The sequence below is a fragment of the Ctenopharyngodon idella genome, chromosome 14, assembly GCF_019924925.1.
Source record: "Ctenopharyngodon idella isolate HZGC_01 chromosome 14, HZGC01, whole genome shotgun sequence".
In the NCBI taxonomy this organism is placed as follows: domain Eukaryota; kingdom Metazoa; phylum Chordata; class Actinopteri; order Cypriniformes; family Xenocyprididae; genus Ctenopharyngodon; species Ctenopharyngodon idella.
Genome location: NC_067233.1, coordinates 23317465 through 23329874, shown reverse-complemented (window position 1 = coordinate 23329874; position 12410 = coordinate 23317465). Strand labels below are relative to the sequence as shown.

At 37.9% G+C, this 12410-nt stretch overlaps 1 protein-coding gene across 3 annotated transcripts in view; it reads right to left on the bottom strand.

Moving 5' to 3' along the window:
• The window catches only part of LOC127525738 (dedicator of cytokinesis protein 2), a 119718-nt gene extending 107702 nt beyond the window's left edge, over positions 1 to 12016 (bottom strand). For 2 of the 3 annotated variants that reach the window (XM_051918534.1, XM_051918531.1), the window contains exons 1-9: positions 11817 to 12016; positions 9287 to 9370; positions 8569 to 8609; positions 8392 to 8447; positions 8208 to 8304; positions 5508 to 5561; positions 4936 to 5087; positions 1437 to 1572; positions 10 to 167 (exon numbers count right to left, since the gene is read on the bottom strand). In XM_051918534.1, the coding sequence (XP_051774494.1) occupies positions 10 to 167; positions 1437 to 1572; positions 4936 to 5087; positions 5508 to 5561; positions 8208 to 8304; positions 8392 to 8447; positions 8569 to 8609; positions 9287 to 9370; positions 11817 to 11859 (821 nt within the window). In that variant the 5' untranslated portion in view covers positions 11860 to 12016. The remainder of the gene's footprint in view (positions 1 to 9; positions 168 to 1436; positions 1573 to 4935; positions 5088 to 5507; positions 5562 to 8207; positions 8305 to 8391; positions 8448 to 8568; positions 8610 to 9286; positions 9371 to 11816) is intronic. The other variant, XM_051918533.1, reaches the window with a different exon arrangement.
• Between the last annotated feature and the right edge of the window lie 394 nt (positions 12017 to 12410).

The following is a 12410-nucleotide window of genomic DNA, read 5'->3' as shown; positions in this document are numbered from 1 at the left end:
GAGACGCACCTGATGTTTGTCTGTTTGTTGGGGTCATACAGAGACATGAAGAGCTCAGAATCCTCCCCGATTCGACACACGAAGTTACGCACAAACACATAGAGGCTGTGTGTGGGAGAAGACTGGATCCGTGCGGACACTCCGGAATGATCCATTTGAACGTTGGACTGCACCGAGAACAACAGAACAGAGTGGTTGTGAAGGTGTTGTCAAGTGGTTGTTAGGACATTATTATGGAGTTACTAGGGTGTCTCGGTGATCACTAGGCTGTTCTGGGTGGTTGTGAAGGTCTTGCTAAGTGGTTGCTAGGACATTATTATGCAGTTTCTAGGGTGTCTGTGTGGTTGCTAGCGTATCTAGGCAATTGTGAAGGTGTTGTCAAGCGGTTACTATGACATTATGGAGTTGCTAGGGTGCCAGGGTGATCGCTAGGCTGTTCTGGATGGTTGTGAAGGTGTTGTCAAGTGGTTGTTAGGACATTATTATGGAGTTACTAGGGTGCCCGGGTGATCACTAGGCTTTTCTGGGTGGTTGTGAAGGTGTTGTCAAGTGGTTGTTAGGACATTATTATGGAGTTACTAGGGTGCCCGGGTGATCACTAGGCTGTTCTGGGTGGTTGTGAAGGTGTTGTTAGGGAGTCTGGGTGATTGCTAGGCTGTTGCCAAAGCATTGCTAAGGGGTGTCTAGGATGTCTGGGTGGTTGCTAGGGCATTATTATGCAGTTTCTAGGGTGTCTGTGTGGTTGCTAGTGTATCTAGGTAATTGTGAAGGTGTTGTCAAGTGGTTGCTAAGGCATAGAGTTTCTGTGTGATCGCTAGGCTGTTCTCGGTGGTTGTGAAGGTGTTGTTAGGGAGTCTGGGTGATTGTTAGGGTGTTCTGGGTGGTTGCCAAAGCATTGCTAAGGGGTGTCTAGGATGTCTGGGTGGTTGCTAGGGCATTATTTATGCAGTTTATAGGGTGTTGGGGTGGTTGCAAAGATGTTGCCAATTGGCTGCTAAGGCATTATGTGGTTCCTAGGGTGTCTGGGTGGTTGCAAGGGATCTGCTAAATGGTTGCTAAGGCAGTATTTACACAGTTTCTAGGGTGCTGGGGTGGCAAAGGCATTGCTAAATGGTTGCTAGGTCATTATTATGCAGTTGCTACGGGGTTCTGGAAGATGTTCAGTTCGATCCACCTCAGTTAAGGTCATTAAGTTACTCCAGTGGGGTTACAGGAGGATCCTCTACATTCACTGTGAATTCACAGCAGACTTTGACCGAAGGAAGGTAGAGCCGAGGGAGCTCATTGCTTTAGTTTGTTCAGCTGTCCTTGAACATCTAAAAATGTCTCATTAAATCTACAGACTCGCGCCATGATGCTTGAACATGTGAGAAGCTCTTTGAGGTTTCACTCTCAGGGTTCGTCTGTAAACCATTAAACGAAAGGAAAATGAGAACCTGTTCTTCTTTAATTCTCTCTGTGATCTTGGCCGTAGCGTCCTCGTGTGCTCGGAAGAGGCTGATCACGCTGGCTCGCTCGGGGTTGAGAATATTCCCATCAGCGTCTCGAACCACCACATCCAGCTCCAAGATCCTGCAGGCAGAATAACGATTGATTGGACTCAAGTGTTTGTACTCGCTCACACGTGTCATCTACATGATTATTCAGCACACACACAGGTCCTTGAAATAATCTGACAGATGTGTTCTTGCCCAGAGCTCTGTGAAATGCTGTGTTCCCATGATGCACCACAGAGGAGATATCCTTCGTTTTATTAAGACTCGTTCTTGAACATCACAGACAGAAACAGTCCAGCATATCACTGGCATGGATTCACACACGTTTTTTGCGTTTTGATATGTTTTTCATCTACATTTTGTTTAGTTTAGGATTATGTTTTCAGATCTATATTTAATTTTATTATTTACTGAAAACAACAGTCACTAATAGAATAATAACAAAGAAACTAATTACAAGCAATATCACAAATAAATACAATAAGACAAATATTGAAATTAAATTTGTGCTTTATGTTTTACATAAATGCTTTAATCTTCACTATATGAACTGAATATAAATCCCTATTTAAGCACAAAAGTTATTCAGTCAAGAGCAGTGAGTGATTCTCTCTTTGTTTTATTTAGGGATGCTCCGTTCAGGATTTTTGCAGCCGATACGACTATTAATTTCTTGTCAACATCATCACCAGTTCCAATCCTGATCATTCAAGCTGTATATAAGTGATATGTAAACTATCTGTTGGCTGTCACTGTTAACCCCTTACACCCTGAAGGCATTTAATTTCACATCTATGGGCCAGATTTACTGAACAGGGAAAAATAGCGTAAGAGCACAATTTTAAAAAAAAAAGTGCAGATGGGAGAGGAAAGTTCTGCGCATGATCTACTGATGACATGCAAATTAAAGAACAGAGACACAGCTGTTTCATTTCCATAATGACCAACACAATCTACCAAGAATTAGCGTCTAGTTTAAAGGGTTAGTTCACCCAAAAATGAAATTTCTGTCATTAATTACTCACCGTCATGTCGTTCCACACCTGTAAGACCTTCGTTTATCTCCGGAACACAAATTAAGATATTTTTAATGAAATCAGAGAGTATCTGATCCACACATAAGCAGCAACATCACTGCACCTTTTGACGTCCAGAAAGGTAGTTGAAAACATAGTCAATGTGACTACAGTGGTTCAATCTTAATGTTATGAAGCAACAAGAATACTTTTTGTGCGCAAAAACAAAACAAAAATAACGACTTTATTCAACAATTTGAACGGTTGTCATACGTAGTAAACTCAGTGCAGGCTTCCTTGTTTATGTCTGAACGCCAACTCAGTATTGGCCGAAGCTGAACACGTGAGCAGCACGACGCATACATGTGATGCTGACACAGGCCAATAATGATCCGGCATTCGGACGTAAACAAGGAAGCCTGCACTGAGTTCACTACGTATGACAGCGGTTCAAATTGTTGAATAAAGTCGTTATTTTTGCACACAAAAAGTATTCTCGTCGCTTCATTATATTACGGTTGAACCACTGTATTCACGTTGACTATTTTAACCGTGTTTTCAACAACCTTTCTGGACATCAAAAGGTGCAATGACATTGCTGCCTATGTGTGGATCAGATACCCTCAGATTTCATCAAAAATATCTTCATTTGTGTTCTGAAGATGAACGAAGGTCTTACGACATGAGGGTGAGTAATTAATGACATAAATTTCATTTTTGGGTGAACTAACCCTTTAAGACATGCTTTTTTTGGGCGGTAAATAATGGTGCAAATAAGTTGAATAGCGTAAACCTTAGTAAATCTCCTTGATTGAATAATTTTCAAATACTCTCCTATCATACGTTTTTTGAGTCTGGAAGGGAAACTCCTACAAATGCATATGCAATAAGGTCAGCCGCAAAAATATCTGTGTCCAAGCTTTTTTTAGCGCAAACTTCTCACTGCGTGTCTTTAGTAAATCCTGACAGTAGTTTTTTAATGCCAAAAGAGAGTTTACGCTGGCACAAGCTGTTAGTAAATCTGGCCCTAAGTGTCATACTTAAAAGTAATGGCTTACAATGGCTTACATCAAGAAAACAAGGTATCATCAAGTACATGGTCTCATTTGATAGGAAACCTTTCAATTTTTGAAGAAAATAGATTTGTATAATGTTTGGAGGTTCTTATGTTACAAGACTGAGAAAACCCCAGAAAAAAGTATTTTGTTGTTGTTATTAATGACATGATGACTATTAGAAAGTTTATATGACAGGTCATAAAATAAAGTTTGTGCTCATTCACAATCATTTCAACTACATCTGGGCCAAATTTTGGGTTGATATCTCAACGCAATTAAAGGTTATAGCATTTGGAACAATGGTAGCCTTTTTATCAAAAATTCCATTGGTTAAACCAGTTTCCATTGGATGAACTTTCAAATGACGCTGGAAAACACCGCGTCGTGATCACAATGCGATCGGATCCTGGAAGTCCTATAGCTTTAGCCAAGCAGCATGTCAATGTCACTCCATGAGGATTTTTTGAAGATCAACTCAGCATGTTATGTTGTGTGTGGGCTCGTTTCGATCGAGACAACCTGCTCTAAATAAAGATGTGTGATTTACTATGGTTTACTAACGTTTTGTGTAGTTACTAACCAGAAAATGGCGCAAAAACCTCATCTGTATACTGTTTTTATATGCACATCGGTGGCGTCTTTTTACAGTTTTACATCATTAAATTGCAATCGGTTCATGAGATCGGCCAAATTTGGTGACTACCGATCGAGTCATAGAATGTGATTATCGGCCAATATGATATGCGGCCAATCGAGAGTATCCCTAGTTTTATGTTGCTTAGTTGACAAGCGGCAGCAGGTTTATTAGGCTGCTGTCACTTTAAGACTTATTGCACAGATCCAATATATTGACACACATCCGATTTTCTCCCAACGGTTCACATCTACCACTATTAAATATCTCATGATGATGACATAACTGAAAGCAAGAATTAACTTGTAATCAGGTGAATCCATGATACACCAAAGAGCCACAGTGAGGGAGGTTTTTCCCTGCAGCAATTCATTACCGTTCAGGTGTCAGAAAGACATTTTTATCCCCTTGAGGTTAGTTAATTAATTCCTTAATGCTAATGTACAAATTAACTAATATGTTAACAACAGCCCAGAGCAATATCACAGAAGCTCTGAAGAGAAATTAAATCAGCCGACTGGACCTATTATTCCTCATTTTATCAGATCTGTTATAAAGGTACTGTGTTTGTACCATTTGTAGATACCATAATATTGTATGATTACTTTCATATGTGCTTGGTCCTCCAAAGCCAACAATGCAATGGCACTGCCATGGTCAAAAATGCACACATACACCCTGGCTGATAAACAGACATGAACACAAATAGAATAGACACTTGGAATATGTACTTATTTCCATAGTCGATCTTTGAGGTGACTTTCTGTTTGAGCTCTTTAAATTCATCACTCGGCAGTGTCCCGGACAGAAGCTGAGAACGCCACTCCATTAGATCCCACATCAGCCTCTGGACCTGAGTGAAACGCTCCTTCTTACTGGACTGCTGGGAAACAAAGACAATGACTGATCAGAAGTTCAGGTTGTGCACACGTATTGGACTTATTATTTTGGTTGTTTGACTTATTTGAAGCATCCAGCAGTATGCAACCTTAGCCGCTTTTCAACCGTCGAGCCAAACCTTTCTTGTTGCTTAACCGCTCCTTACCGTTCTTACAACCGTTCAGCCTGACGGTGGAAGAGCGGCTCTTGTCACATGACTTTATTACAGCATTATGTATAATTCAGAGAGTGGTGTCCAGTTATCATGGTTGGAATTTCAATTGAATTATTTAGTGAAATTATTTAGTTAAATTTCTAATTCAATTTTGTGTAAAAATGTTTTAACTGCTGTCAGTCTGACCAAATAATTAAAAAAAAAGATACTGAAGTCAACTTGAATGGCATTCACAGCCCATTTACTTACATAACGGGATGTATTTTTATTTTGATGTATTACGTTTTCCAATTTTGAGGTCAACTAAAGAGGAAATAAATTTTTTTTATTATTTAACACAAGAGAAATTATATACAACGTTATTTGGTGACAGGTATATAACATTAAAGAATTCTAAACAGGAATGAACCACTAAAAAAAAAAAAAAAAAAAAAAAAACAGAAAATATATAAATCAGTAAAATAAATTAACTGTGTATTTATACACATATGGAATTTTACTAATAATTAAAGCTGCAAGTAGCGATGAAAGGGCCCTCACACCCGGGCTCACCGCCACCTGGTGGCCTTAGGAAAACAGTGAATAGTGGGCGATATTCATTTAAGCGGATAAATAGAGGAGAAATATGGCAAAGTCATTTTGATGTGCCACACTTCCTGCTGCCAACAGGTGGCCCTTTGACTGTAACTGAATATTGTCATGTAGGTGTCTTCAGGCCAGGACTATTATCAAACATGTGAAGTTTGGAGCAGATCGGACATCGTATGCCTAAGTTACAACTTCCTGTTTCATGGCGAAACATCGAATTTTCTCAGGCTGCCACGGACACGTCCTTCAGCGAAAACTCAAGATCTTCGCAATTTAACGTCTCAAAGGCCTTTAGATTAGACTGACCAAATATGATGTTGATCTGATTAAAGCTCTAGGAGGAGTTCGTTAAAGTGTAAAGAGTTCCAAACAATGTGTGGAAATGACAAAAACTGCCAAAATTTTGCAGAGAAAATTCAAAATATCTCACTTCCTGTTGGGTTTACAGATTTTGCACCCAAGGGCTTTTTGTAGGTATTGGGCTGTTAAATCTGTCTACCGAATTTCATACTTCATTCGGAGAAGAAGAATAACTGGCAGAGCAATTACAATAGGGTCCTCACACCATCGGTGCTCGGGCAAGTTATCAAATTTGAAAAAAATTTTCCTGAGGAATCAGAATAAGCTTTGTAAACTTTGTCACTTCTGATTTCATTTGACTTTGTGATTGATGTCACCACATTCTGACAGGTCATGCAATAGAGAACAAAAACCCATACTGAACACAGTATGCACACTGCAAAAAAAGTATACTCTTAAAATAGAGGTTACAAAAGGAGGTTTTCGCAACGATGCCATACAAGAGTCATTTATGGTTCCACAAAAAACCTTTCAGTAAACAATTTTTCCCCTACACTCTTAAAAATAAAGGTTCTTAATTGGCATCGATGGTTCCATGAAGAACCTATAACATCCACAGAACCTTTCCATTTCACAAAAGGTTTTTTATAGTGGAAAAAGGTTCTTAAAAAGAAACAAAATTGGTTCTTTTAAGAACTGTTCACTGAAAGATTCTTTTGGGGAACCAAAATGGTTCTTCTATGGCATCACTACAAAACCCCCTTTTTAAGAGTGTAGTGTAAAGAACATCTTTTAAAAATAAAAAGAATCTTTTTTATAATGCAAAATCTTGGAACGCGCAGCTTTATTCACTGTGATGACGTAATTTCCAATGAAACAGGTAGACAGGGTGGGATATACCTAGAAGGTCCTCCCCTTTTTTCAAAATAGTCAATAGCGTTTCACCTAGATCACAGCTCGGCCAGAGCGGTCGAGCTCGTAAAACCCAATTTTCCTCATAATCTCTAACTGTTTCTTCTCCATATTGCTTTAAAATATAGCATTGTTTGTAGAATTCAAATGTTTCCAAACGTTTTGTGGTCTACTCTGAGCTGACTCACAGGTACAATCCGCTCTGTGCTTTCGTGTCTCTGGACCAGATAACTGTTTTTTAACATGACCATATTATTCATGACCATATTCAATTCATATTTACTAAAAGCTAAAAAAAAAAAAAAAAAAAAACTTACATTTTGATTTCAGGGGGACTTTAAAGGTTCTTCAGACTGCTCGCGCTGTGGCGGTTCACGTGACTAACGTGAAAACGGACTTCATTCGCGTCAATGGAAAGCACTGTCTACACTGTCTGAATCGATCCCTATCCTCTATATAGTGCACTATGTGCCATTCACTATAGAAACTAGTAAATGTGTGAACAAATGACTGATTTCATGACCATATTCAATTCATATTTACTAAAAGCTAAAAAAAAAAAAAACAACCTTACATTTTGATTTCAGGGGGACTTTAAAGGTTCTGCAGACTGTGCTCGCGCTGTGGCGGTTCACGTGACTAACGTGAAAACAGACTTCATTCGCGTCAATGGAAAGCACTGTCTGAATCGATCCCTATCCTCTATATAGTGCACTATGTGCCATTCACTATAGAAACTAGTAAATGTGTGAACAAATGACTGATTTCAGCTGCAAGCTTCAGCGTCTGTTTATAGTGTAGGAGGGGCGGTACTTCAGATTCTAGAGAGTATTTAATTGGACAGAAGATTTGATGAAAAGCTGAAGTCCGTGATAATGTCATGAAAATCCATGATTCGTTTTAGCGGAAGTGAGAGACTAAATTTTGAATGCTTATATCTCCTAAATGTGAATTTTGTCATTGTTTCGGAACACACCAGCTTATTCATGACCATATTCAATTCATATTTACTAAAAGCTAAAAAAAAAAAAAAAAAAAAAAAAAAAAACTTACATTTTGATTTCAGGGGGACTTTAAAGGTTCTTCATGGTATCATTGATGCCAATAAAGAACCTTTATTTTTAACACACCCACATTTAAACGTCTTACCAAATAGAGTTGTTTCCAGATGCTGCCCCATTCTCTCAGTGTGGTGGTCACCTCCTTCACCAGGGGCATCTCAGCAGAAGTTATGATCTCCTCATCTCTATAGAAGAAGAGAGGATGGATGGATGGATGGATGGACATGGATGATATAAATGGATGGATGGATGGATGGATGGAACATACTCACCCTCTCTTTTCAACAATGACTTCCTTTAGCACTACATAGCTTGCAGGAAATGCTCCCTTAAACAAAGGAAGAAAATAAATTAGCCAACAGGTCGTAGAGGAAGTTCAGGTCAGATATTCAGGAGGAGAACTTTCTGCTCTTGAACAAACACTATCAAATAAATATGCATTTACTCACTTTTCTCTCTTTGTTCTTGATCACGTAACCTTTATACCATCCTGGAAAAATAACAGAGTGGTTTAGATTTATGAGAACATTTCTGTAGTCAAGTCACCTTTATTTATAGAGTGCTTAACAGGGAACATTCTCAGAACATTCTGGCAAGGTTCTCTCAAAGTTATGAACAAAGTTATGTTGTTCTCATATAGTTAATAGAATGTTTGCTCGTCTAACATTTTTTAAATGTTACTACTTGTTTCAGAATGTTTAGAGAACATTCAAATGTAACATTCCTATAATGCTTGCAAAATAATAAAATGGAATGTTCAAAAATGGAATGTTTCAAAGCAGCTTCACAGTAATACACAGGAAAACAGAGTAAGAGAATCAACGAGGCAAACTTTATCAGATATGAGACAAATTCACTTTCTGCTGTAAAGCAGCTCTACAGAAGACAACGGTGTCATTATTCAGCTCAATTCAGTTCAAGTTATGTTCTCATAAGATAGTGTCAGTGCAGTCAAATCAATAAAATTACTGAATATTAAGTGTCTTTTAAACCCCAGCTCAAACAGTAGAGCATGACGCAAGTAACGCCAAAGTCATGGGTTTGATTCCCAGGGAATGCATGGACTGATCAAACGTACACTTTGCATGCAATGTAAATCACTGGGAAAAGTTCTGTTGCATAAATGCATAAATGCTAAAGTAAATGCAATATCCCAGAATCCCTCACCTTCACATGACTCCTGAATGTGTACCGTGTCCCCGATAGACAAGGACAACTGCTTTTCCGCTTTGGCGGTGAAATTCCACTTAACTTCAGGGAAAAGAGAGAAAATAGAAATTGCATGAAATTCATCAGATGCATTTGAAAATACATAAAGTGAAGTCACGGTTTGGATTTATTTCTCAAGTGATGCTCAGGAAAACAGCAGAATGAGATCATTTAATGCCTCCATAAGACATCAAACGATAATTCCCTCCGTCTAAACTGCCCTCAACTACTTTGCTTTCTTCTTGTCTGGCATGAAAAGAGTCCTGCAATTCATGTGTGGAGCACAAACGCTGCAGGACACACATACTGAACTTTAATTCTTTAGCCAACATCAATGACATGGAAAAGATAAACTGCATCTGCAGAGATGGAGAACATCATATTACACACACACACACACAGACTTCATTTCTGCAAGTACGAGATCGTTGGCCTACTTCCTCTCAGAGCAGCTTCCTGTGCACCACTACACACACACACACACACACACACACCCACAGACACACGCCGCCATCAGCATGTTTACAATTTAAATAACATTAAAAAAGCAATTCATATGCATTTACATGAGCAGACAGCTTTTTATAATAAATTAGTTCATAAGTTTTGAGCAACAAAACTGCTCACTACACCGTATAACAACAGAATCAGAGGCACTAACGTCGCCAATCAGAAGTCAAGCCACTTTTGCCTTCATTTTAACACTGTTTAGCACAAACATAACTCGCATGGTGGTGTGAGTTCTACATTTAAAAATAACTCTAAATAAAGTTACTCTAATTAGTGTCACCATCTTATGCTACTGCTGCTCTTCCTGGACGCTTCACAAATGAGCTTCGAGTGATTAAAAGGGATTTCAAACGAAAATATTTCTTCCCAAAGGTGGTTACTTGATCACAATAAACCAAAGACTTGAAGAGACTTAATGCAGTTCTCACACGTGTTTCATTTAAGGATCAACTTTGTCTCAGATGTTTCTCCTACAATTCCTTAAAAGAAAAGAGACACAATCAGTGTATAATTTAAATACTATTATATATATATATTTTGGTAACATTAAGTTTAGGGTCCAATTCTCACTATTAACCAGTTGCTTATTAGCTTGCATATTACTAGGATATTGGCTGTTTATTAGTACTTATAAAGCACATATTAATGCCTTATTCTGCATGACCAAATTCTACATCCCTTAATCATACCCAATACCTAAACTTAACAACTACCTTACTAACTATTAATAAGCAAGTTTATTAAGGCAAAAGTAGTAGTTAATAGTTAGTTAATAATGAGAATTGGATCCTAATCTAAGTTATTTTTTAATATTTATAATTTTATTTCATTTTTGTATTCTCTGTTATATGAATTAATGTTGTCATTTTTATTATATATATTTTTTTTAATTTGTTTAAACATTTTTTTATTCTTTTTTATTTCAGTTTTAGTTATTTTAGTACATCAAGTTAAACTAAATGAAAATGAGAAATGTTGCTTTGGCAGCTAGCTAAAATAAAATAAGTTTAAAGGTTCTTTTGTTTTATTTATTTCAAGTAACGAAAATGTTTTTAATAGTTCTGTCCAATAAATTAATATATACACTCTGTATAAAACTTTTATGTTAGATGTTAAATAGATTACATCTAATATATATAATAATTTTTATGTTAGATGTGGTTAATTGCGATTAATCAATTTGACAGAACTAGTTTTTAATGGTTTTAGTTTTAAAGATAATAACCCTGACACAAATGAGTCAATAGTTGTCCTACATTAAGAGTAGAGAGCTATAAAACTGGATGTGGAGAGCAGCTCAGATCATTTTATCATTTTTGATTGCACACTTGAGCAAATATGAGTTAATTTTGAGACATTAGTGAGGTGAGATTCCTTGTTCAGGACAAACATCTGACTTCTCATTGCTGTGTAGGAGAAACAACAAAGAGATCTCATTTCACGCAGGTCTCCTCTAAAAATTCAGTGTTGATCTTGTGTTATTAAATGTTGAGAAACCTTAAAGCATATGCATTCAACAGGCTAAAGAAACAAATCCTTCGGATTGTAAAAACTGAAACTGTGCAGAGGTTCCTTAAGACGTTATTTCAGTTTGATTCAGCGGCATTGTGATATTTTTGACTTTAATAAACCAGATGCTACGAAGCACTTTTTTTTTTCAGTGCATTTCTATCAAGCATTCCACGACTGCACCATCATAGTGGCATGAATCTGAATATTTGCAGGATTTTAAAGCAAAACAAGTGCTAAATGATAAAACGCTGCAATCTGTTTAGGCCAGTGACTGCTGAGGCGCTTGACAGATCCGTCTCTGTCCACTTCCTGAGAAATAGGAACTGAACTCAATCAACTATAGATGGCCGCTGCGAGGGGCGCTAGGAATATACACAAACTCACACGCAAATACACAGAAAACATTTGAACAATCTTTCCTGCACAGGTGAATCACATGCACACACAAAAGAAAGGCCAAACTCACCAACGCCATATCTTTCAGAGCTAGTTTTTGTCCAAGGAGCCATTGGTTGGCCTATAAAACGCTCCCCTATGTCTCTTTCTGTCTGTATTTTCTCTTTCAGAGTATCTCAGTTCCTTTCTTATGTCCTACACGGGCTGTTTTTCATGGGTGAGGGTGTGAGAAATAACTAACAAGTGCTCCTCCTCTTCTCTGTCTGACTGTCTGCTTCTTCCTCTTCCTCTTTTGGCCTTCCATCGGTTGACAAACGTAATGCAGCACAACTTCAGCAGTTTGACTGAAACACACATTTCAGTGGCTTTTATCGATTGATGTCTGGAGATCATGTATGTGTTGAGTCTCAAACTCTGCTCTGATCTATTAGGGTGTGTGATGGAGCACGTAAATCATCATTTATGAATCTTTAATGCTGGGGGAAACATCTGGTACGGGACGAGACAAAGCAGAGATTCCCCTAAGATGTTTGATTTATGCATCTGAGAGACTTAATGCAAGCAGGTCTATACAAAACACAAACAAGCTGCTCTTTATCTGTACTCATCAACCACCAAAACATTGTCAATATTCAAGCGCAATACCTACGGTAGTCTACAGAGG